Source organism: Phaethon aethereus (genome assembly GCF_964289735.1).
Source record: "Phaethon aethereus genome assembly, chromosome: 8".
NCBI lineage: Eukaryota > Metazoa > Chordata > Aves > Phaethontiformes > Phaethontidae > Phaethon > Phaethon aethereus.
In genome coordinates, this window is record NC_138584.1 from 16183006 (window position 1) to 16210492 (window position 27487).

The 27487-nt window shown below is 39.8% G+C and overlaps 1 protein-coding gene across 1 annotated transcript in view; it reads right to left on the bottom strand.

The window, feature by feature from the left end:
• Positions 1-4207: 4207 nt before the first annotated feature.
• Positions 4208-27487, bottom strand: part of SLC44A3 (solute carrier family 44 member 3) — a gene marked incomplete at its 3' end in the record, with an annotated part of 40089 nt that continues 16809 nt past the window's right edge. Inside the window, exons 10-17 of the mRNA XM_082002755.1 lie at positions 26499-26664; positions 20261-20417; positions 17705-17788; positions 7990-8127; positions 7277-7513; positions 5370-5486; positions 5122-5233; positions 4208-4320 (exon numbers count right to left, since the gene is read on the bottom strand). Of these exons, the coding sequence (XP_081858881.1) occupies positions 4208-4320; positions 5122-5233; positions 5370-5486; positions 7277-7513; positions 7990-8127; positions 17705-17788; positions 20261-20417; positions 26499-26664 (1124 nt within the window). The remainder of the gene's footprint in view (positions 4321-5121; positions 5234-5369; positions 5487-7276; positions 7514-7989; positions 8128-17704; positions 17789-20260; positions 20418-26498; positions 26665-27487) is intronic.

The following is a 27487-nucleotide window of genomic DNA, read 5'->3' on the forward strand; positions in this document are numbered from 1 at the left end:
AGACATCACATTCGTGATTTAAATACCATTACTAGGTTTCTAAGGTAGTATTTGCTAATGGTAAGTCCCGCATTAGATGTAAGCGTGCATTTGTGATTGTGTATTCATTCCATTATCAACACTGACCAAACGTAGAAATAGTTGTCTTACTAAAAAGGGAGCTTGTACAAAGTCTTGAGCCAACAGAAGTCCCATGATTGATGGTGCATTTACCTTTTCTTGTGCCATAATATATCCATGTAGAAATGCTTTTTCTTCCTTGAACTGTATTTATTGCCACACTTCTCAAACTGATCCCAGTGTATTTTTATAAATAAATATTTTTTTCTTAAAGGTATGTAGAAGATCCTGTCTCATTTGTTACACTACCACTCTTAAAAGACTAGATGCCACAGAAATTATTCCCAAATCAGCATCACCTTTGCCTGTTAAGGGTAATGTAGAACTGCTGTCTGTTGCAGTTCTTTCTTTTCTATGGGATTTAATCTAACAGCCTTGTAAAAACCTCCTGGGAGTGAGTGACAGTGACTTAACAGGAAAGGAATGTAGCTCCTTCACAGCAGAGCTCGCTCCCTCTACGCGACTCTGAGGTTATGACCAGAGATCCTCAGCTGCTCACTAAATCCCTGCCCTTTTCTCAAGCCAAATGCGGAACTGCACATTAACGCTGCCTCTGCTTCAGCCTATAGTCTGCACACCATCACCTTGAGAACTCCAGAACACCTTTGCTTTAGTGTATGTAGAGATACCCCCCAGCCTTTGTGTCTGCTGGTCTGCAGCTGGAGTTCTTTAGTTACCGATAGCAGACATTTATCCTAAGTGGAAAATGCTTTCTTCCTCACCATGGAGTGCAGATAGGCTGTACTAATTTACCTGGTCTCTTTTAACAGGATCAAAAAGAGCATGCTGTCAATGTGGGCCACTGACAGCTGATCCTAACTTTTGTAAAAAAAAAAAAAAAAAAAAAGGTATTTTGAAAGCATGTACTGCAGATTAAACTTACTTACATTAGCATGTAAAATGTTTTGTACTTGCAAGTTCTGGACTTAGAAAGAATTCTTTCCTCAGGACTAGAAATTTTTTGTGCTTTGCTCCATTAGTTTCTATTATTTTTGGGTGGGCTGTGGTGGTCTGACTTTAAGCTGACCTGTTTGTTGAGTAAGTCTTAAGCTTATTTATTTCACAGAATTTAAGTTTGAAAGGACCTCTGGAGGTCACTGGTCCAAGCCCCGCATCTGAGGCAAGAGAATTATTGCCAAGATGTCTGTTAAGGCCATCTCTTCCTGAATTATACTATTTCCCCCCTTCAAAATAATACTATTTAACAATTTAGAACATTGTCATGAACATTGAAAAGCAGTACTATGATCAGCAACAACAGTTTTGTTGCTTTCATAGTTTGGGTGAAAGCAGCATCTCTTTCTTAAAGCCTGAACCATGCCCTCCTGCTCTCTCTGAATCCAAAACTTAGGCTTTAAACGGCTCACACACATTTATTATGTAGGCACTCAAACAGAGGAAACAAAACAAAACAAAGTGTTCTCAGTAGGCCTGTTTTCTTTCATCCACAGAGGCATCCAGTGGAATCATAACTGGATTAACTGAGAGTTTGAAGTAGACATCAAGCAAGACCAAATGCAAGCTGCCTCACTTAAAACAATAAGCTGTAATACTTAGCCGTTTCCTGGCATACAGACACCAGTAGTGCCTATCTCCTATTTTTAATTTAAGGAATGTAGTAATAAAAGTACCTTTCATTCCTCTGAAGCCAATCTTCCATAGATGCAGGGAAGAACTGCAGGAAAGAAGAGTCCACTTCACAGGGCAGACCTTGAAATAGCAGAAGTGGCTTGGACAAGCACCAGTACCTGAACTAGGACTAACTACATGTTCACACAAGCTGCACCTACTTCCAGCCTGCTTTGTAGCTGCCTGACTACAAGGTCCTGCGGGGGAAGACAGCAATGAGAAACGAGCCCTAAATAGCAGCAGCTTCTGTAGGGTGCTTTATCCCTCTACCTCAGGTGAGAACTCTTGCCACACAGGAATGCTGCAGTTGGAGGTTGTTGACACAATTACTAGTGGAATGTATATAGGATTGGGAGGTCCTGTGTTGCACCTGAAAGCTATAAAGCCATGCTTTGTATACAGAATTTAATCAAAAGGTATACACTCGGAACCCTTCCGTAAAAATACACGCGACTCTCAAAACATACTGTCACAGCTGTAACTTTGGGATGCTGGGCAGTGCAGGATTGCTTACATGAAACACTCAAATACAATACTCAGTACAGCTTAACTGGGAGTTTTCAGTACCCTCCTCCTTTAAAATGCAAACCAAACTTCATCGTAAGTGTCTAGAAGTCCCTTCTCTACTCAGGAACTGCAGTGGAGGCAAAGACACTGCATCATAATTGCAATGAACAGAATCACAGAACTGTTGCGATTGGAAGGGACCTCTGGAGGTCATCTAGGGACTGTCTGAAAATGAGGACATACCGATATAAAAAAGTCCCTCCCTTTCCTCCACCAGAGAATTCCCAAGTGGGCCAAAACATGCAGTGCAAGTATCCCCAATGTCTAATAACTCATTTTTATAACTTCCAAGTGGACCTACTGTGCTTTGTAAATTGGTAAATCTCATTTTTACATTGTGGAGAGGCTACTACTTGGAAGCAATCTCACCGAGACCTGCGGCAGAGGAAGAGTTTTGCCCCTTCCAAGTACCGTATCTGCCCACTTTCTCACGGTTAGAGCTATTGCTTGCTCAGCACGATTTTCAGTTCCCCCAGCACCCACAAGCCAAGCACCAGAAGTACCCAAGTGTGCCCTTTTAAATAATGAGATGTGGTGAGTCACAGCCAGTAGCTGATCCACCTCACCTGCCAGGCAGAAAGTAATTCTTGTCCTTTCTCATCGCCTGTCCCATACTCCTGAACTTCTTGAAGTGGCTCGTAATAAAATAGACAAAAGTAAATTAAATGAAGAATAAAAGCAAGTATTTCTTAGCATTCCCTAGCAGATAACTAGTCTCCTTTCAGCAGCAGGAGATCAGCTACAGTATTTAGCCGAAACATTTATCATTCAGGTCATCATTGAGCTTTTCTGTATGTCACTTTCTGTGTGTCACAAGACTAATCAAAGGTTTCTCAATCTGCTCACTATGGCAGTTTGAGTCACTTACCTGCAGTAATATCTCACTTTCTGTACTGGTGTGTACTGAAATCCCTGTTTGGAGTCATCTTCTCACCTCAAACCTCTCCTCAAACAAAAGGTTAAAGGAGCTTTTGAACAAAGAGAATAAAATCATGTGCCACTGAGTAAAATCTCAAACTACCCCAAACAGAACGAGGTGGAACCCCCAAAAGTGCATTATAACCAGGGTCCAGGTACAAAGTTGAAACAAACCTCAGAATTGCTCACACGAAAATGCTGACAGACTGTTACCAAGTTTAGGGGTTTTTTTCAGTGTCTACACTTAGCGTGTCCCTAAGGCCCTGACAGTCTCTTTTGCTTCATGGTATTTCACATCCACGTTACAGCTAACATTTCTATAAAGTATTATTTATAACATACTTTTATCTCATTTCTGACCAGCCACTGCTCATCTGCTACTTGTCAAGCTTTACATCCTGATACAAATTTTTCTGCTTCCTTTGTCTTTTCAACTGCCAAGGGAAAGTAGTTGTTTATTTTTATTTACAAAAAAAAAGGACTATTCCTCATCTGCCCTTTGGAGAGGAGCCAGTGGATAGTTTATGATACTAACTTGTAAAAACCATTCCCAAAAGAGTATAACTAAAAGAAAGACACCTACCTCATAACTATTAACTATCTTGACTACAGAGAATTTCCATCAGTGAGCTCAGTACAATTCCTTAATTCGTTGCACTGGCTGTTCCGGTACACAGACTAAATCGGGAAACAGTCATCTTGGTGTGCCTCCTCTACAAATGTTTCTGCGTTTACTGATCCAGGGGTGACCAAGTAGCATGAAAAGCCCCATGTTAGCTGACACACCGAAAAGCTTGATGACCTTCTTGACTGTGAGTCTGACAACACAGGACTTTACAAGGAGTTTGTTTATTAACAACTTCCAGACCATCATAACAAGTATATTAACAAAAATCAGATGTGCTGACACACAAAATACATTATTCATACAGACTGTGTGTCATTTTACCAGTGCAGAAGGTACAACGGAGAATTAGAGAACCAATCCTTTGTCCTGGGGTGTTGGAAACCTTTCCTTTTTTTCTACGACTGTTTTTGCTATTGCTGGTCTGCCTTCATGCTTCCTGGTGCTCTTCACATTCAAGTCTACAAAGAGAGACAAAAGGAGTCAAATAATGTGCAGCGCTAGTCCTGTTACTGCATTTAAATGTCTGTAAGAGTAAACTGGGAAAATAATTAAGGTTCTTGTGTGTCTCAAATCCACAATCCTCTCGCAGGGAGCAACCCCCCACCGGTTTCTGTGCTTGGCAAAAAATTACTGAAGAATGCAATAACAGACCCAAACAATGAAAAAATCGAGTACAACTATCCCTCACTGTAGCAACGAGCTGAGGCAGCACTCTGCCTATAGCAGCATGCTCACAAGACTGCGTGAGAGTTCGCTACAGCCTGGTACCTCTTGAAAGCAGATGAAGAAAAATCACCAACATCTGTTAACGGGTGTAAGCAGTAGTGTCCAGCAGGTGCCAGAGTAGCTGTTGCTGCAGAATCTTTCTCCAGCAGCCCTGGCTTGGCCCCCCGGTGCTGGGGAAAATCAGCCCAGATTCTGAACTGGCTGGGGCACCTTCTCAGGTCGGGCAGTTCGCAGTATTTTTTCAGATGTCAGTTATTAAGAGTTTATGCTCAGGACTTTCCCAAGCCTGGGTGTGGGGGAACACTCCCTTCTGGCACCTCAGCTTTTTTACCCCAGCATAAAACAGAATACATAAATATATACACTGATCGAAAAGAAAGAAAGAAAAAGAGTGGGAGTGGAGAGGGAGGCCTCTAAGCTCTGATCTTGCTCCAGAACTTCAGCAGTTCCAGCATGAAATGAAGCAGCCCACCACTCTCCTGACTCTCCTACAGCAGACATGTGAAGGACTATCTCAATAGGATTTATCTCACACCCCTTTGCCACTGTCTGATCTTTCTCCTCCTCTGCTGGGGTGACTGGGGAATGGGAAGAAGGATGAGAACAAACAGTTGATCCCTCCATTCCACACCAGCAGGGGCTTTCCTGAGGAGGGAAAGCAACAGAAGGAAAAACAGGACACTGGGTACAGTACGTTGGTTGCTGTGAGACATCAGGAGATACATGAAAGCCTACATCATTCTTGGGACATAAACACATTAGCTGGCAGATAAAGACATACCCCACACTTCTCTCTCACCATAGGTTGGAGCTCTGTCCCATCTTCATTGTCCTGGAAGGGTCTCATGCTCCTGTGTCTTTGCCCTTCTGTTAACTTGTTACTCTGACTCACGAAAGTCTACAAGCAAAAACCAGGGTGAGATCATTTGGGAATGCAAACCATTATTTAAATGAAAAACCTGATAAAGGAAGATAATTAGCCCGGGGCTAAGAAACTGTAGCTGGTTCCTAGCTGGATGACACTGAGTGATACCAGGAGGGACTCTGCAGAGGCAGCAAGGGTGATGAATGCAACTGAGGAGGATGAATCAAGAATCTCTTACATCGCCTGCTACAGGAATGAGGACTCTGGCTGTCTGAAATCTCTCACCCGGCTCTCCGCCCACTGCCACGTATTGTCCTGAGGGCCATAGAGCCTCCCTTCCACCCCCAGATGTTTGTAACCCGACTATAACAAGTCAAATGCCTTCATGTGTTGGGAAACTCCAAGTTCTTGGCTATGTAAGTAAACTTACTCTTGATCATGCAATGAGGAGGAGTTTGGATGTGCCTCCCCCAGTTTTTCCATACAAGGTTAAGACAGCCTGCCTTGCTTGGAAGACTCCTTACCTCTCTTCACCCAAAGCCTTCGGGCACAGCTAATTACAAGGAATTAAGACCAGAGTTAAAGAGAAACTACCACAACGTTTGGAAGTGGAGGAAGGAAAGACTGTTTGTTTCATGAAGGAGAATTGCCTTAAGAAGTATTTTAGCATTTGGCAAAACAGAGGGAGAAGAACAGAGGTCAAGACTTCAGAGTTTTCCATTTAGTAATATATTCCTATCAGGACATGCACTTAAGTACTGTTCTGAATCAAGGCCAGAGAATACCTATCTGCTTTCTTCTGTACAAAGGGTTAAGCCTATCCTTAGGCACTTTTTTGTTGGTTTTTTTTGCTTTCAACAAAATTCTACGAACATTACAGGGAATCTAACAGCAGCGTGAAAAAAAAAAACAAAACAGTTCTTCTGACACTGTCCTGAAGAAATCCATCCAGAAGATTTGTATCATATGAGCTATTCTGGCTGAGTTTTTTTTTTCATGAATCACTAAGATTTTCTTTATCACATGGTTTATGAAGGAAAAGACTGAACTGGCAAAAATAGCATGAAAGGAAAAAACATCTGCATCTTCAAATATTCTCTTAATATGAAAGGGATGCCATATATACATTCAAATGCTTCAGCTAATAACTAAAGCTCTCCATCACTATTAGCTACATAATGATTCTCCATGGAAACGCTTGTAATACAATACAGTAATTATGAGGGTAAAGACACAGAGCAATCAGTCCAGAGGCAGAAGAATGTAATCAAAGAGACAGAAGACAGTATTTTGGCAAAAGAATCTGCATAGGTATGAAGCAGAGCAACTCAAGTTTGCATCAAGTTTGCTCAGAACGACAGCATCCATAGGATGTGGATGGACACCTGACCTGCTGCTGGCATCAAGAAGCTCCTTGTTGTTTACTTTTGTTCACCACTGTAGAGTAAGTCACAAAAAATATACACATCTAATCTTAGAAGACCCCAGGGATTAGCCTCTGCAGCTAGCTCATCTACTTATATTTTTTAATTACCAACAATATATTGACATATCTAATAAGGCCTAAAATGTCAGCCATTACTTACAGGGTATGATCTAAAACAAGGCAGCAGATCACAGCTGGCACACAGGAGCCAGAGAGTGCCATTTATGTCAGTTTATAAATTCACATATGATTTGTATCCCCGAGCCTGTCCTGTTCTAAGGTGTTGGAAAGGAAATAGCATGGGTTGTGGGTTCAAATTACTAGGTCTTGGGGAAAGAAAAAGTCCTGAAAAGCTTAGAATAGCTCAAGTATCTTTGCGGTTATCACTGAGGTTTACCAGCAGTTCCTGATCCACGAAATATGGCTTCTCTGCAGATCCATCATTTGTTTTCATATCAACAGCAAAGCAAAGGAACATGGCATCCGCTGTCACTTCAAACACAGACAGAAAGCTGTGGGACATCAGGTAAGCAAAAAATCCAACCAGCAACAAAGGAACTACCCAAGCTTGCAACTCCCGATGGTAGTTAAATGCCATCAATCCTCCAAAAACAGTAAAACATACAACAAACACCTGTAAAGGGCAGCGAGAGAAAAGCAGCCTCATTAATCATGTAGAAATGTTTCTTAAAAAACCTAAAACCCTAAGGCAGATACATGACAGCCAATATTTTAACAGCACATCTCATCTGGGAGATAGCTATGCAGCTCCTGGCCTCACATGGTTGTCACACTTTGTGTTCAACTGGGTGTGTAAATTCTGTAGGGCAGTGGCAATCTTTTGCTATGTAATTACCAAAGACTTGTTGCAGCGGGAACTCTTAAGAGTGGCACCAAGGACGCTACCGTAATACAACTAAGTAACTCTGTAAAGAGTATGAAAAGGATTAAATTCCTCAAACATTGTCTTCTCTCCCTAACTCATTTTACAGCATTAACAACACTGAGTTTAACAAAGATAAACCTTAATTTACTTTAGGTATAAGAAAAGAGAATCAAATCCTGATTTTTCACTTCATTCTTACAGAATAATACTTTTCTTACTCTTACCTTTCCTAGAAACAGGATAAAATCTCCAAAACAGCTAATGGATGCAAGTTTAGCAGAATTCTTTGCCAAAATAAAGACAGCATCCTTTGCTGACGTACAAAAATTTGTCCCATTAATGACTGTAGTTGTGTATACGTGCTGAAATGAGAGAAGATAATAATGCAGCGAGAAAGACTCTTATAATCTAGGTTTTACTTCAGCAAAATACAAAGCCTTTAACTTCATTTGGTAATACTGACTTTATGAATATAAGGAGTTATTTTGCATAATATGGCCATTTTATTTTAAGTGACTATAATAACTATGCTTCTAACTTCAAATAGCTTTTTTTCCACATAATTTCCACCATTAGGAAATGCTAGAATAGTGACTATATAAATTTCTGAACCCACCTTTATCCAATTTATTTTAAAATACCAGAGTTCTCTACCCTAATTTTTGTTAATGAATATGTCACAGTTACCACAAAACATCTACCTACCTGAGTCACACTACCCAAACTTACTTGCTCATTTTCTGTGACTCTTATCTCCAAGACTGCTGGCAAACTATGTAAGTGGAACAATCAAGTCCTGTAGTTATCAAATCATTTAAAAGCTGATGATTGAAAAGCTTTTATACATGGCCCTTTCAAACTATTCATATGCTACTAAAATTCAAGCTTATGGCTAGAGTCATAAAATAAACCTTTTTCTGAAAGATGAAACCAATTATGAAAATGACTGGAAAAGAACAGCTAAAGGATCCTGGACTAGATCAGTGAGTGTTGTGTCACAGAAAACCCCCAGACTTTCGACAGACAGTAGGGGCACTCACATCTGTTTGAGGTACTGAGAATTTTATAAGATTTCTCTTTGTGGAAACTTGCCAAGACAGATGGGGAGGACAGAATATTTACTTTCATGGACTGGATTATTTTAGCAATTGTATATAACGTGACATATATGTCCCATTTATGGAACTCCTCAACAAGGTTTTGAAAGTGTCCCCAGAATATCAGCTAAGAAAACCAGCACTCAAGATACCTGAAATGTATAGCTGAATTTTACCAGCAAGTTTTATGAGTAGTTTCCCTTTACTCAAAATATTAGAAGGTGGGTTATACCACAAGACATTAGTTACATCTGGTATGGTCAGTAAGAATCAGGGTGTGTGCAAGGGATTACTGTTCTAAAGAAATTTATACACCCCAACATGTGCTTAGATTACGTTCTGCTTCACCTGGAAGTGAAAAAAAAAAACAAACAAACCTGATTTGCTGAAAGTGAATTATACTGGCCTACTGTTCAAAAAATCTTTTTCCTTACTTACAAATCAAAACATAAAATAGCTTCAGATACCTGAAGGTAGAGAAATTTTTTTTCTGCAGAGTTCAGTTTTACCCCTAGCAATTTCTGTAACATACTGTAGTCTAGCAAAGCTATATTGGTGTTATCTTAAAATATTATGGAGAAAGAAAGAAATTAAATGCAAAGATCCTTTGTCTCTCTGTTGTGGATATTATTTATTTTATATATGACAAATTTTTTTCTCTGAGACTAAGTAAAAAAAAAGTAGAACAGTGACATCCTGTAAATATTGTACTTACACAGCAGCAAATACATCCATAGATGGAAAAAGTATAAATAAAGACCATGGATTAATTGCCTACTTTAAGAAAAATCAAAGGCTCCACTGACCTCTGCAGAAACACATAGAGTATCTGCATAAAAATCTCTTTAAACAAGCAAGTTCGCATCATTCCTAAATAGGAAAAAACGCTTTCTGTGCTAACTTTCATTTATACTGACAGCGCTCAGGGCCGGCAGAGAGGTGTACCGAGCTGTACCCTTTGGCTCCGTCAGGCATTGCCTACAATACCTTTGCCTTCTTGGTCGCCTGCACCTCTGAAAGAGAAGCATCCTTGTCCCGCCTGCCTCACTCAACGCGGCAGGTTTGTAGGCAGCCTGCTGCCATCCCGAGTGAGGAAACCCGACGTCCTGCAAGCTCGCCCACACTAGCATCGGCCCAGGGCGCGGCAGCGGGAGAGCTGGCAGCTCGGTAAGGCCAGCGCCAGCCTAGCTGGGCTACGGTCTCCCCAGGACACGGGCGGAGGGTACATGGCCTCCAGTCAAGCTCCCTCTCTGTCGTCCGTCTGTAGCTGCCACTGCATTTTTCAAGCATGGATAGAACTACCTGTATAACATGCTGTGAGTTAAGTCTGTTTCACCATTCCCATTAACAGAGAGGAAATAGAGCCACGAAGTAGAAAAGGGTTTTCTAAGTTTGTTTCTGTCCTTTAAGAACTAAATTCACAGATCAGATCCTGATCTGGTGAGGTCAGTACAAACTTTGCCAATAAATTAAACAGAGATTCTGTATTCATTATAAATAGAAAAAAAAGGTCCTGTTTTAAAAATTAAAAAGAATGTTGAAAATGCATGTGCACTTGTACAAACAGTTTCCAAACTTAAAATAAATAACCATTTGTTTGCACTCTTGAATTAGCCACTTCGGTATCCAAGGAATGTGCAACGAAAAGAATTTCTGATATTTATTAACCAGAACAGTTATCTTGGAAAGACTGAAAATAATGCTGGAGACCGAAAACCACCTGTGTAAGGATTTGTCATGTTACAAACCGGCTGATAAAAAATGGCATTTATAACAATTGCAACTTCAACAAACCATGTAAGTACCAACTAGTCGTAACATCGAAGCAAGAAAGGCAGCCAGGTAAAAATCTAACACTGCACAAGGAATGAGAGAGACACAGAAATGCACAAACTGCTGAAGGCTACAAAACTAGTCATTGACATAGGTGAAACAAGAATGTTACTAGTACAAGCTGAAGACTTAGCAAAGTGATCTCTACCTTTTGGCAAAAAATACATTTCTGAGAAAAAAGAAAATTTGAAGGGTTTCTTGTTCAGCCTAAACTGTGGCTCCATACACTCCCCTCACAATTCTCAAGCTTCCCATACAGACCCCATACCTTGATCCCATCCAGCCACACAGAAACCTACACGTTCTCACTAAGAAAATACACAACTAACATTTAAGCAAATGTATGTTTCCATGAAACTCAGAGTTGCACAGAAATGAGCTCAAATGATTTCTCATCCTTACCACCCAAGAACACCTAACACACGCAAGCTATTACCAATTTTTGCAAGTCATTTTGGACTTTGGACTAAGAAGCTTAGATATCTAACGTTTTCCAGTTGCAAGGTATGTGCAACAACTCAATCCCTTTCAAAGACAAGACAGCTGTGAAGGCTAAGGTGGTAGACCATGGTCAGTTAAGAACCTGCTATCATTTAGAAATGGGTTATTTAAATGTGTTTTTCTACAGAATGTATTCCCTTCCCATGCACAAAAGCTTTAGTGGACTTGGAAAAGGTTGAGAGAAGGGCAGCAGGAATGATCCAAAAGGTATGGAATGTCTTCTGTCTGGGCAACAACTGAGTACACCAGGCTCTTCTGTCTGGAAAAGAGATGACTGAAGGAGGATGCGGTAAGAGGGCTACAAAATCACGAGAAATGTGGAGAGGGTAGGTAGGGTTTAGATGGCTCACTGTTTCTTCCAGAAAAAAGACTAGGCAGGGGCAGGACCATACAAGGTAGTAGGAGCCAAATTTGAAAACAGATGGTATTTCTTCTCACTGTAAGCCTGTAAGCTGTGAACTGCTGGACAAAGAATGCTCTAGCTGCTAGAAATTCACATGAGCTCAAAAGAGACTGGGAAAGTTCAGGGAAAAGGAATCCACTGAGAGTTACTGTAACCCACAGAAAACATACTCAGCTCATGAAGTCCCTCAGCTGAAAACAGAAAGAGAAACAGCATGGGGACAGGGAAATACACACTCATTCTACCTCAGCATTCACTCACAGCCACAGGAGATGGGATACTGAGCTAGATGGAGACTCAGTCTGGCCCAATGCAGCTATTATGTTTTTTATCTTTTCTTAATGAATTGATGTTTTACAATGGTAGTCTCTGCTATTGCTGATAAGCCTGTAATAATGGTATTGAAAGCATACCATTGATCAGAAAGCGTGGGAGATAGTGGGTCAGGAACAGTCATTACCCTTGCACCAGCAAGTTGGTACTGTATCACCACCTTTGTGAAGAACACAAGCCTCCTCTGGCTTGGAGCCTGGGAACTAGACACTAGTTTGTCGGTGTCAGGATGAATAAATAAAGAATGTGAATGTTTACATATTTCCAAATACCACAGTATGCAAAAAACCCTATTTAAAGAATACATCCTTCTGTGCCTCACAACACAGAATGTCAAAGGTCTTGGAAAAATTGACCTGCTAGTTTCATGAGAAAGGCACTGCGGCTCAGATCCAGGCCCTAAGTTCCCCAGTTCTTGAGAATAATTGCTACTTTGTCTAACAGCTCAATTCAGTCTTCCATTCTAGGATTTGCTTTAATAAAATGAGCTTGGGGAAGAGAGAATTGCCATAGCAACAGAATCTTCTTAAAGAAGCAGCAGGAGACATGCTGGTCTCACATCCCACTTCAGCTTTTTCTGCTCTGCTGGTATTTTCAGCCTGATCTGGTCTTGTTGCTGCCAACTCTCTTGAGGGCTGCCCTGGTTAGCGACACCCAGTGCAACGCTGTGCAGCTCAGGCTTTTGTCCTGGCTTGCAAGTGTCACAGTTGCCAGTGGAATCCAAAAACTAGTGGTAGCAAGAGGCAATGACATTTCTGTGGCTGCTGTACAGCAGGTAGTGACCCAACGAGAAAGCTGTATCATGTCCCAGATAGCGGTAGGAAATTAGAGCGACGTGGGCCTGTGAGGCCCCACTGAAGAGACGAGGACATGTAAGGCTGGAAGTGACTTTTAGCCACTCCAGTCCCTGGCTGTTTCAGATTACCACATTATACGATTTCTTCTATTAAGTGGAAAGCTCCCTCTTTAAACTACTTAGGGCTTTTCCCTCTCCCAGCCCTTACATTTGGAGCTATTCCAAACCATTGTCCCTCTGGTCCTTAGGAACCTTCTTCCAACTTCCAGACAACATTTACTCATGAACAGTTTACATCTACTCATTCTTCTGCTGATCTTGTCTTGGCTCTTATCCCTCCCTGCCATTTCTCTTCTTTATACACTCATAGACAGCTAACGTACTTGCTCTTGCCCTTCATTTGTCAAAGTAGACACACCAGGATATTCCAGTTCCCCCAGGTGAGAGAAGCCTGATCACCTAACCAGCTACTCGTACAATGGCATTTATCCCCCTCGTTCTGGTGCAAGTATTTAAACTCATACCTTCCCGGACTGAATCTGACCTTTCTGCAGCCTTGTTAACTAAAAGCTATTGTCCTGTGGTTGACAAACACATGGAGAATATTCTTCCCCACCACTTCCAACCAATAAGCACACAGTTAATACAGAAAGGGTCTAATTACCATCTGTAAGAAACCCTTCAATAGTCTCCTGAATTCTCCCAAGCAACCCAAGAAGCACAACTTTCCTTTATTTCCATTCCACCTTATATTTGCAGTCTGGACTTACTGGAGATCTTGTTCTTCAACTTTCCTTGCTTCCTACTCTGTGTGTCACCTACTCCCTCCATGGCTGTCATCCAGTGGGTAGGACCAACACAACTTCCTCCTGGGAGGGTAGGTGGGCTACCTTTCCTGCAGCATCTCACTGCTACACCTGTGCTTCGTTTCAACAACAGTGGTTGGACCACAAGGATCCCGCTTTAAGTGCCCATTGCATCATGATTATATCATTACTGGAGTTGCTTACAGTGGCTTCTGATTGGGATTTCTGAAATAAAACCAAACTGAAGATTTCCAGAGAGTTGTTCATAAATGGTCCTGCTTAAAAGCACTGAATTATTGGTCACTTGCTTCATTGCCCCCCCCCCTTTTTTTTTTTTTAAATGGGATAGGGAAGTAGAGAAAGGTGTAAAAGAAGCTGACAAGAATTAGTCAGTCTTGTTTATCTCTATCCCCTGTACAGTTCACCCTACAGAGCAAGTAAGACCTAAGGCATTTTATTTCCTGTTATTGCACCCCTAAAGCCTCTGGAGAGAAAACAAGCATATTTAAAATGCAATTTCACTGAAGATTAATATTTTAGTCAACTGCACTTTCAAGATGATTGAAAATTGAGCTTAACATCTAGAAGCAATTTTGCCAGTAACATTAAAATGCAGTATTGTTTTTGGGAGGAAAAAGAAGTACTTGATGGGGTGAGGCACAATGTGTTTGGCAGTGCAGACGAGAACTGTACTTACATTAGCATGCATGAATTTCAGTTTTATCTAGGTCACTTCTCCGCAAAGCATTTAACAGCAACCTCCTGATAGGCTTCCATCCAAAGTTTGAGAGACAACCAACTACCATGGATATACAACCATTAGACAGACTTGCTTCTGGTTTTTTTGCACCAGACAGCTGCTGGCTTTCAGCATCAGTGAAGGTCTCAGCACCAGCAAATGCAGGCTAACACACTGCCGGCTTCAGTAATGGCTACCACAGGGCCCGGAAGGCTACACTGCAAGTAACTGCGCTGATGAAAATAGAGAAACCACATACTGCTCCGCAACCCCTTCAGAAATCCATGTGCTGCGCTTTGGAGCAGTTGCTTGCCAATTGTCTGCAGATGAACCCAAGCAGACACAGAAAAGCAAAACTATCCTGAAATAGATATATTGTTTAAAAAAAGTGTCACTGCAACAAGGCTGTAAATGAAAAAAAAAAAAAGCAAGTGCTTTGATGTATCGAAAGTTAAGACTGCCACTACAATTTAAGAAAGCAGGAAACAAACAGACCTTGTAGCTCCCAAGCCACATTAAAAAAAACCAGTATATTCTTTTTACGGAAGAGAAATTTCAATCTCCCAGATTTTACTTGAGATGATTGGATATGTTTATCTGGAACATTCTGAAACCATCAGAGCCAGAAGATGAAAAATCTGTGGTAATTCTGACAAGTGTTGGCAAACAGAACTGTCAAGTAAGGATAATGACTTTATATTCACAAAGCACTTTTCATCCAGATAGAACCCAGAGTGCTTTACAATTGTTACTAATGGATTATACACACACATGAATCACTTTGCCCATGACTGAAATGGAACAGCTTAAGGAGTGAACTGTTTAACAGCACATAGCAACACTACACCACAGTTTAGCACAGGATCCAGTTGCAAATCCAAGACAAGTTTAGGAAGGCAGAATGTAATTATCCACATGGCAATCTGCACAGGATGCTGGGTTTACATTACCCCTCCTCCAGCAACCGCCACTGGAAATATGGCAACTGTCAGCGTCTAGTGCAGCACTCTGTCCGATGGAAAGAGGACAGGGTACCTTTTTGGCCCTGTCTCAGTTAAGTTCCAGGAGAGCTGAACACCACTTAGCTGAGCCTGCAGAGAACGAGTCCCTCCAGGGATGCATGCAACTATCAAAGTCAGCATTAGATCCCACCTGAAAGATGGCACCTCAACCCGAAAAGTACTCTTCGGTAACGCAACAGAGCACTCGGTTGACAGTGCATGGGAAGAACGCAGCTCACGCTCTACCATCAGTGTTACCTCTGCCAGCACCTGTTTCTCATCTGCAAGTTCCCCAGGGGTAAAACAAGGGGCTCTGTTTAATCCTGATTAAACTTGTGAATGAAGAAGCAAAAAGAATTTAAATAATCGAAGCAATATAACAACAATATAACAACAGGTTGAAGAAAACAGTGCAGAAGTGATGGGGAAGGCTTTTTTTTTTTTAAGTTTCAGGTAATTATATGCTTATTACTGTAGTGAAAGTAATACTAGAATAAAAGGCAAAAATAGAGTAAGGAAATGAGCTTTGGACCAATTTTGGAACAGCTGTTCTACATCAGTAATTTCAACTCACACAAAAATCAAAATCTGAACTGAATAATACTTTCAAAATGTTAGAAATATAGATGCAAGCAATTTTTTTACCCCTCCCAAGTCCTACTCTCAAGTCCATGTTCAACAGCTATGTGAAATTTCAAGGCTGTACCCAGCAGCTTTCACTGATCTCAGTAAGAGCTCTTAAAGAGTTCAATACTTCCATTAGTCAAGCTATATGTTGCTGCTTAAAACTGCAGACTTGTCTTTTTTTTCTTTTTTACATTTGTCCACAGATTTTACAAAAATGAGGAAATCTCCTTGAATACATTCTTTATAGGAAAAAAAGAAAAAACTAATTAGAAACAGTAGTTACTCTATGAAAAGCAATAATCTGAGACCAATGTTACCCCTTCATACAGATAAAATTTCTATTAAAATCTTACTGCGTGTTCTTGCTTTTCTTCTCCTCTAACTCTCGCACAAATTGCCCCGGATTTGGAGCACATGGAACACCATCATCTTTGCTAAAAAGATGTTCAAACAGACAATTATCTAACAGCAAACACAGTATTATGACCATTAGGTTAAAAACCACATACATATAAAACCAGAAATTTGCCTACAATAGATTAGGAAACAGGAAATCTTTTAAGGGAACAAGACCTACAATACAGCCTTCTGAAACAAAAGGAAGAACATTACAGTAATTAATTCTTCTTTTAACAAACACATAGCATACAGCAGCTGGAGAAAGTAAACACCAGGATGCTGGATATCTCTTTGAAAGGCAGGAAGCCAAGGGGAGAGGGTGACTACAAATGGAAAGCCTGGAGTCAAAACAAACTCTGAGATTCCTCACCAAGTCAGTGACCATAAGATCTACCTAAAAAATGTAAGCATGGAAAATTCATTGTCTAGAACCAGAGATTTCATGGCACAAGTATTTAATCTAGGCTGAACTAAGTGAAAAACTTTCTTTTTGTAGTTGTCCAAGATTAAACTTAATTTATGCACCTACTTAAGAGAAGTCAGACCCTTTATCAGAATTGTCTTGTTTACTTCACTACTGCCCTCAGCAATGAGAACAAAGAACGCAACAAAGAGTTAGGAATCAACAAGAACATCTGATTCCCCTTCACATTATAATACCACAGTCACCAGAGATAACAAAGGGGGACTGACAAAGAGAAAAATTAACTATTTACAATGATGTATATAGCTGGAAAACATTTGGAGAAAAGGATCAGCATGGAAAAAGTAGGAGTCAAGTATCTCAAAAACTGCTGTATGTCAGAAATCATCCGTTTCCAATAAAAACACTTTTGAAACAAAACTGCTAACAAAACAAAGATGACTTTCAAAGAAAGAGGAATATTGTATCATCCAGCTTTTTCATCATGCATCATATTCCCAGATATACTGATAATGGAAATCAGCCAGGAGTTCAAGTTTCTTTATTCAGGACCTTCAGGTGAAAAATACTGTATCTAGTTTAATGACACATCTCCAGGCAGGTTTCTTACTTCTTCAAAGCTTCCTTCCACCTGGACCCTCTGTATTTCAGTAGTCTGTCTGGCACAATTCAGCAAAATATTAAGTCTTCTTACCTTCAGAAATAGCAAGCAGCCCTCTGAAAGGGCTATCTCAAGCTGTATTAAGTTTTCTAAAATCTTGCACCTTGCATGTTTGTCAATTCCCTGTTTCTTTGCAGTAAGTTCGATCTACACTTGAAGACTTTTTTGTTTGTTTAGTTTAGTTTAGGTGGCCAGCAAGAAACTTTGGCTTGCATGCACTGGATGTTGCTTTAGTCGTGTTAAATGGAGCTAGCATACACAAATGGTTTCTAGACTAGGTATGCAGATGGTTGAGTGACAGAGACATGATAGAGTGTACCTGGTTAAAGTATCTTAAGCAACTTTCCTGGCACCAAAACCAGCAGAAACAGCACTTGAACAGGCACTTTGCACATGCACTCTCCTGCAATAAAATGAAATGTTTGGTTACTGGACACAGAATTAGACTTAAACAAAACTGCCATTTTAGAAAAACTTGCTTTACAGGTGACTGACTCTTCTAATAAAGCATTCAGTTAGGCAGCAGATATTTCTGTTTGGATTATAGGAACTGTTTTTAATTCCAACCCTTCAGTATTAATGACTGATGACCTGCGCGTATTTTTTTTTTCTTCCCATGGATGGAAGATTCTTCTCTGAGAAAAGAAAGTAAGTGCTGCAAGCAGCTTTCTGAGCTAACCGCTGCTTGGAGAACAAAACAGGCAGGCAAGTCCCTAACCCTTACAGTACTTTGCAGTGTTCAGGGAGTACACTGACAGATTTTTAACTTTTTTCAAAAAACCTTCACAGTTCTGAAATTACTGGTAGCCCAATGAACAAAAATAAAAGAATGGGCAGAAGGATTTATACGCACATGTGTGTGTATTGACTCAGAGCATACATTCATTTTTTAGGATAGGAGGAAAAAACATGTATCAGAATTAGAACAGACCATTCATAGACCATTGATCTATATTTTAATTCCATACTAAAAACACAGCAGAAAAGCTTAGTGTTTGTTCCACACAACCCCCCATCACATCACGAGCTCAGAATTGTTCATCATATAAAGATTTTACCATGCAAGACAAGCAAAAGATATCGTGGTAGCCATGGTAGCCTTCCAAATTTAACTGGCTATTTTTCTCAGCAAAAGGAAATTCAGTTCAGTGATACTTGAGTCTTTCTAATCTTTTTCCAGAAGTCAGAATGTTTTTGTTTTGTTTTGGAAAGCTGAGAACCTCCCAACTTTTTTCCAAAGAAGTTCTTGGAAATATTCCATGAGTAATTCCTTTAAAATGTACATGCAAAATCCTCACAGCAGAGAAATACTTTAATCTTGCCGTGTATTGCTGGAGAGATGATTTTACCAAAACTGTATGAATCTCGGTAAGTACTGTTTATTAAAAAGCTAGAGAAAGGGACTTCAACTACAATCGTCTCTCTGATTATGCTTGAAGACTGCTGTGTAGAAAACATCTGTGAATTTACCTGCAAGCTTGCAGATCCCTGACTTCTCCTCCTGTTCACAGAAAACAGTAGCAGTTTTTGCAAGGGTGGCAAAGTCTAGGTGAGCTCTAGAAGGATACAGCATCACTTCTCCATCCTTTAAGTACCACTACTCTGGTCCTCTGTGGAAAGAGCCTCAAAGGAAAGGGACCATAGCCCATCCTTTCTCCCATGGGAAGGAGCAAGGTTACTTCTGTGGGGGGATCCTTCTATAGACTGGGGACACGAGGCAGCCTGAGCACTTTACAGCTTCTTTAGGAGCAGTTACAGCTATGGGTCATGTCACATCCTCAGCGGAATGCTTGGCAACTGGACCAAAAGGAGCTTGTAGCACACTGCTATATACACAAATAATCTTTCTTTGCTAGTTAAATCTTCTACAGCTATTGAGATCACAAAACCGTGTACTCAACAAGTCCGCTTATTCTGCTTCCTCTAGAGGCAGAAGGTACTCTATCTTCTTTCTGCCACAACTCTATTATCTTCAAAGAAAGTTCTTAGCTGACCTAACTCCCCAAGTTTTATAACCAAGGCTTTCACATGAAAGCGACATAAACCCAGACACACATCTTACACGTATCTTATTACAAGGGGCTTTTATTTAAGCATTCACAAACTATACCCCACACACATGCATCATAGGTACCAGGGATGGTCAATGTAAATACCCTGTCATAACTATACATAACGTATTTCAAGGCCAAGGTAAACTCTAGCGGAAAAGACCTACATTTAAAAACTTTGCCTAAATCTTCCTCTAAAATCAGAACTGTGCAGTCACGACAGCCCTCTCTCCTTGCCAAAGTGGCAGAACTAACCGCAATGGTATGTTTCCAGCAGGAGATAAGAGATGTGGAGATGCACGAAAGATAGAAAGAAGGCAAGCGACACCAAAACAGCACAGCTATATTTTTTATATATCTTAAAAGATGTGGTTTGGATCCTACACAAATCTCTTGAATAGTTCTTATTTCATACATTCTTTCTATAAACTCGTATTACAAGGCACATGAAATCTTTTCTATAAGATATTTTATATGCAACAATAATGTTCTTACTTACCTTTGCATTTTTTAAGTTTATGATGCAAAAATTTGAAATAGAGCATTCTGCCAAATTTGTCCTTTATCCTTCATTAAAAATTTTATATATAAACACTAAATAAAGGTGGTTTTTAACGTTGGTGTTTTCCGCTTTTAAAAATACCTCAGTTGAGAGAAAAAATGGAAGAACACCGAAAAAACTTTCTTAATGAAGAAAATGGGATAAAACATAAAATCCACATCATATCCATTTTTAAGCAAGAAGTATATTCTTCACATTTTTTTAATGAATATCACCTTTTAACTACTATTTTTATAGTGTTGTTACAGAAGTATATACCTACCTTTTGTTTTAGAATGTTATAAAGGTACAAGAGAACAATCCTTGGTATTCTCAGTATTGTGATTAGAAACGAGCCTTTTACAGCAGTTCCTAGATGATAGCAAAAAAGAACTGATATGGAAGACAGGACTGGGTGAGGTGGTGGGCTATTTTTATTTCTAGAAAGAAAAACGAACAATTTAAAAATGTTTTAGAAACTTATTTAAGAAGATATACATTGTATCTTTTCAGTATTTGGAAATTTAAAGAATTAAGCTGGTATCTCCTTTCTAACTTGAACAACTCCAGTTTTCCTACTGACTTCATCTGAATGTTCACCTTAGTCCAAAAGAGAGCAGCCAAGTTTATAACTTTTATTGGATTAGTTTAACACTTAAGCAATGACTGTTTTGATGTATTCAGTAATGGAAAAATATCTAGAAAAAACCTACAATGGAAAATGCCAGAAGTGAAGAACATCTGAGAATACTTCCTTGAACACTTCTCTCCAGTTTTTGTCGCTTCTCTTATTCTCTGCAATCTTTTATTTGACTGTTGTTTCTGCAAGATTTTAGTTTGAAGGAATGAATCCGCTATTTCTGCTTTAGTGGTAACATTAAGACTAGGAAAAAATATCACAAGCTGTCATGTGTAAATTGAGATCTACTATCTGCTTTTATTGTTGCAATTTGGTTGAATTTTGTTTTAAATTTTGTTCAGATAATGATTTTTTTTTCCCCACTGAACAGGATTTTTTTAAAAATGTAATACACAAAAAAGGAATATCATACTATATGGCTAGAAGAGTAATTTGGCCTAAAAAACTTGTCATTCTACTGCACACACCTGTACTGTTTTGGAGAAATAATGCATTTCAGAAAATTGAAAAGCAACGTGTGGCCTAAACACATGTTTTATTTTCTTGGTTCCTTTATAAAGGTCAGTTTAATGTCAATCATTTACAGAGTGTAGTATGACACAACTCCTAAGAATTTATGTGAAAACCAGGAAATGAACTTACAGCCACTCCCCCTCTCCCTTCAAATGCTGTAAAAAAAATAATCGATTAACACTATAAATACCTTAAAAAACGTTTCAGAGGATTAAAAAAACCCCACTGATCAATAGCCATAAATAGCCCTTCTATAATGCAACTCTTAAGCAATTGGCCCAACCCTGAAAAATTTACTTAGGCAACAGAACCAACAGCAGTTTGATTAAGTAGTTAAATAAAGATCAGACTTTATACCACAAATGGTATATACCACAAATATGATGTCCTATTTTCCTAAGTGATTCCTTCTAAACCTCTGCTATCTTGAAAAATTAACAGTTTGCACAAGAAACTGAAAAATAAAAAAGGCAGTGATAAGAGAGTGATTGGTTGGGGCTAAAAAGCTCTACAAACGTATTTTTATTAAATCCTCACTTCAGCAAGGATTTAAATGATACACACTACATCAAGATAGGTATCACAGTTCCGCAAGAATCCTGAAGGCATCACTGCAGTTCATTCAAAACACCAAATACTTTGCAGCCAAGAAGCTGTATTTAAATATGTGAATATACCACATTATTTTAAATAGGAAATTCCAGCAAAGCAGTTGCTGCATTTCTTATTTTTGGTCTTACAACTAGGGGAACAGCTTGGGGGATAGTGGAATTTTACACTGAGTAAGGCAGGTTTGGGTTTTTTTAAATCATCAAGTTTCTATGTTAGAAACACGTTCGTTGCAATATAGACGAGTTACGCTATCCATATAGTACCATTCTTTCCTTTTCCCTCATACACTACCTTACACATGACAGTGTCAGTCAGATCTCAGAATATAAAAGATTAAGTTTCTGCACGTTAAATGTTAACCAAGGGTAAGAAATACAGAAAGGACAAAGTTTACTCTTGGGTTAATAAATTACTTGCTACTGAAGAGAAAAATGAAGAAGGGGTCTGGCATTTTTTAATAGGACTGATTAATGAGCAGGAATGTCAAGAATTTGAAGTTTAGTTTAGATAAATTTCTACACATTTGGATGCTTTTCCACACCTCCTTTTCCTAGCAAAGGACTTCTCACACGAACAGGGTCTGCAAGGTTTCTTGCTTTGCTTCCAAACAGATTAGAAAAAGAACAAAGATTTTCCTTGTAATTCTGGCTCAGGGTAGGAACCATAGGAAAACGGCTAGCTAAACACAACATCAGGTGATGCCTGTGACTCTGAACAAGCTCAAGATTGGCTCAGGCATCCACCTATACACAATTACCCTTAAGGATGAAGTTTCACCCAGCTTTGTACATTATATGGCTGCAATCCTGAAACGACTTTAGCACAAGCACACAGTTAGCCGTATGCATAAGGCTTTGTAGGCAGTTCATATTGTGCATTGAACTCTGTGCATGTAGACTCCACCGCATGCACACAAGGTATCAGGGAAAAATTGGAATCTGCCTGATAGAACTGGTTACAAGAATGAGTAGGGCCACAGCTTGCTTTTCCTCTGTGGTATTTCTATTTTATGTTAACACAGGATTGTTTGATTTACATAGAACACTACTATCCCAAAATCCTGTGGACCTGTACTCAATAACACATCATCTTTAAATAATTTTCTTTCTTCAGTGCTGCCAACTGTCTTTATTTTCTTGTGAGCTCTGTGACACTTGATATCTTTCTTAAGTCTGAGTTCCTTGAATCAAATGACCACACATACATCTCAGTTTTCATTTTAAAACCATTTTTGTGGGAAGATAAAATGTAATCTTAACACACCCAAAAGACGTAGACACTTGAAAGGAGAAAAAAAAAAAAAAAAAGGATTTCTTTAAAAGCCTGTCCTTTTCAGAGCTGTGCTTACAGTTTTCTTCAATCCTGCCTCATCCGTTTCAAAGACTGCCTAAAAAAGAGATCTAGTGCAAAATACTTTAGAAGTGTTAAGGAATAAATCATGTATTCCTCAAGTACATATGAATCTCAGTTTTTAAACAAATACAATAAATCACAAGATTTGTAATGAAAGAGACATTATCAGACTAACAGAGAACACACAGACTGTATTTCCAACTGCCCTTTTACCTGCCCTCAAAACCACAAGGGGCAGGTCTGACTACATACATGCTGATGGCTCTTTTACACGGTTTAGGTCAAGGATGTAAGTAGGGCAAAATACTCTCATAAATATTGTAAATGTATTTGAAAAGGGAAGAGGAATCCTTTAAAAACTTGGTCCTAGTTAATCTCTCAATGGCTTTGGTGCAAATCCATAAACCTGGATTTTTGACTTGCTGGGAGATGTATGTATTTCACCTCTCACTGAATCTATCAGAAGTTGTGCTGAAAGACCTTAGAGTCAGGTGGAAAACCCCAATCCTGCAAATACTTCCTTAATTTCAACCCTGTGCAGTGACATACATGCACTGGAGTTACTGAATAAGCTCAAACATGGACAGGACAGTAAATGCCTGTGACATGGGTCAAGGTACCATACCACCTTCCTTTAATCCCAGAGACGGGAAAAGCCTCACCTCACTGAAAAGGTGAGTAAATAAGCACGTAACACCTAAGCACCCTAGGATGAAAATAAACCCTCATGTAAAACAGCAATGGTAACAAAGAAGATTTTGTAAAAGACTGAGCCCTTTTCAGAAGTCATAAAAAGGAATCATTAAGCAAGCAAAAAATTTCTATTTATTTTATTAAATTAATAAAATCTTTCATGTATTCATGTTTCATCTGAAATAAAAGATGGCAAAATCCATTTTCAGGGGTGGCACTACAGGTCACACATGTCACCTGTAAAGCTAATCCCGCTACAATGACCCCCTGCTGTCCCCACTTGCAGCTCCACTGTGGCTGTTGGCCACGCAGCACTGATTTCCGCAGGGAAAGGCCGTGCCATTTCCTCGGAGCACTTAGAAGCCAAGAAGAAAGCCTCGCTGTGAGGTATCATAAACAAACTCTCGTGACATGCCTTTATGATGCTGCCCCAGGGAATACATTAAAAACACACAGCAGACAAGCTCAGAATTGCTGGAACAGCTTGAGATAACCCTTGCCCCGACAGTGCGAGTGCTCTTGCAGCTAACCACCATGGTCTCCCCATTCCTGCACTGCTCTGCATCTCTGCAGATCTGTGCTGACAGCCTAAAGGCCAGAAAAAGGGATCACCACCACAGAAAAATTGCATTTCCCCTTCCAAGCACAACTCAACGCAGTACATGCCACCTGGCAAGCAAGAGGAGGGCTCAACAGTAGATGTACAAAATTATTTCAATACAACTGCATGCAGGAACCTTCTGTACTCTGCGGCCAGTTCCTGCAGCAGTAAAAATAGCTGGAATGCGGAAGACCCTAACAGAGTAGTAAATGTCATCACAGAGGTTTCTACAGGAGCTTCCCTGCTCTGTGCGAAGAAGATATGGACAGTGTCTTTGCCTTGGGGATTTAGATGGTGTATGTATGGTACCAGAAAGCACTGCAGCACACAACCCAGTAAGTCAGTGAAACTGCTTTTCTTTCCTGTGCTTTCTCAAGCAAGCCAATTTAAATGAACCCTTAGTGCCTCAGCATTCAGCTGCTAAAGCTGAATCAATTGCTAAAGCTTGAGGAACATAAATTTGCTTAGAAGAAAAGAGCAGCCCATTACCCGCAGAACCAGAGCCATGCTAGTGACTTGTGTTCAGAGCTTCGATAGGAAAAAGGAGATGACATAAGAAATGCAAGTTCCTCACTTTTCAGGTCCTATCATGGCATGTAAAAGAGTAGCATGAGACTGTGTACAGATCTCAACCTTTGAAAAGGCAGCATTTTAGGTTTTGTCTGCTTTTACTAGCACGAGTTCAGTGGCACGGCTGCTGGCTGCGTAGAGAATCCTAGCAGAGGCAGGCTCCTGATACACAGGTTAAAGACTGCCCTGCCTTGGCTTTTTGGATGGGATGACAAAACATCACTTCAAACAACGGTGGGCACTGGCTGTTACCAGTCTTCCAGCTTTGCTGCTTTGGCTGGAGCAGAGCCGCAGCCAGCTGCAGCGGGAAATCCCTTCAGAGTCACTCCTGCAAGCAGGGCCTGCGCTGCTGTCTCTGCTGGGCAGAGGGGAACAGGCCGTTTGGAAACCTTTCAGCAGGCGGCCTTCCTATCAGCAGCTGAAACAGCCAGGGGTACATTCTGGAGACCACCCACAGAAACCTGCTACCTGGGTTTTGGAGAAGCCCAAAGCCTCCCTTCCCAGCTGCCGGAGCCCGATGGTCCCGGACGGCTGCGGCCAGCATTCCAGCATCCCGTCCCTCTCCTGCCAGGCTCCCTGACTCACTCTCGGGTTGCCTTCCTCAAGGGCTAATTTTCCAACAAATTGAGACTACCACCATATTCCTCTAATACAAAATGAAGAAATGACTTAAAATGCCAGAGTCTCTCAGAGATCAGAAAATCTCATCACTGGGCACAGAACAACAGAGTGATGAGGGTGAGAAAGCTCATAAAATACTTATATGGAAAAACGTTTTCAGGATACTACCGTCTTCATTGTCAAAAACATTGCATGAATGTATTGAGAGATGTAAATCTTCCCCCACGATGACAGGATAACAGCGCTCCCATGCATGAAACCAATTCAATTTCATTTTACAATATTGGAAGTCTAAAAAACAGTATAAATCATGAAAAGTAGGGATTTTTCCTCACTTCCTCCACATTCACATTTCAGGGTAGTATAAAATTCAAGGAAGTTTGTTTACACAATTCTAAATTCTTAACAGTTAACTGAATATAATGAAATGAATTAAATGAATCAAAAAATGAGTATCAGGCTAGGTATTTATGCAGTCAGAACAAATGGCAACCCAGAGCAGGGATGAACATTTAGGAAGAGGTCAAACTGCCTATGAATACATGAAATTACCAAGGAGCTATATATATTGCATCTCCATTTGGAGCTAATGCAGTCTCCTGGAAAAGGGTCAAATGAAGCCTATGCCTTCCAAATGGCAATTTCGCCAAAATCAGTTGAGCTCTACTGGCTTGTATCAAGGCTCAGTTTGGCCGAGTAACTCCAGCGCTAGGGGTGAGCCACATTAATATCATACACTGTAAAAATCTTACTCAAGATCTTGCAACAAGCAACATTATTTTATATTAAATTGACATAAATAGTGATTCCAAGATGCTGACATAAATTGCAGTCTGTTTGAGACTCTTTTGCCTAGAAAAGATTGAAAGTAAATGCTGGAAAATCCCCAAAACTATACAGGGGCAATTCTGCACTCACCTGTTGAAGTAACAAGTAACCACTGCCCCAGCAATCGTCATTTGCTGACAGGCAAGAATGAATTCACTAGTCCAGATAAGGCCAACGAAATGATACCATGCCATGTAGGAAATTCCAGACAGAGCTCTGTATTCTACCTGTCCTCCTGAAGTAGTCTGTGCAGTACCTGGAGTTGGGATTACACCACTGTATTATTATAACACACCAGAAAAGGGAAAAAAAAAAAAGTACATATAAGTGCTTCTGAACCCTTTATCTTAACTTTTCTTCAATAAAATTATAAAAAAAAATAATTCAGGTGCTATTTAATTCTATCCATTCTAACAAAGTCAAAGAGCCAAAATTTTGTAATTCAAATAGAATTTTGAAAAATAAAATCTTAAACAAAAGCTTGGGTTTAAACTGGGATTGAGATACAGCTTCCAATAAAGTCAAGAGGACAGCTACAAATTAGTAAAGATTTCTGAGAAAACATTACTCAAGATTTGAGTAATCAAACACTTCAGAAGTAAGTGAAATCTTAATTTTCTTCATTCAAATTTGAAATAAATTACTGGTCAGTTATGAAATGCTTTAGTTTTTTTCATAAGAAGCAAAGAGAAAGACTGCAGAAAAATATTATGGATGCATAACACACCATTGCAACAAAACAAAATTATTTTTTTAATTACTACTACTAATTAGAACCATGCCAAATAGTCTTCTGTTCTCTATACTTCACAATCTTTGTGCAAAATACAGGCCCATAAAGGCAGCCTCTCCAAAAGAAAAAAAAAGCAGACATCTGTATGGTAGTATATGCTCCAATGTTACTACTGTATTCAGGAACATTGACAATTTCACTTATTCAAGCTAAAAAAATGTCTTCTACTTCTGTTAATAACAAAGCATTTATTCAATATTCAATAGATGGCTTTTCACAAAAGGTGGGGGTAACTCAGATAACTTAGCAATCAGACCTTTCTCTACGCAATTCTATTTATGCCACT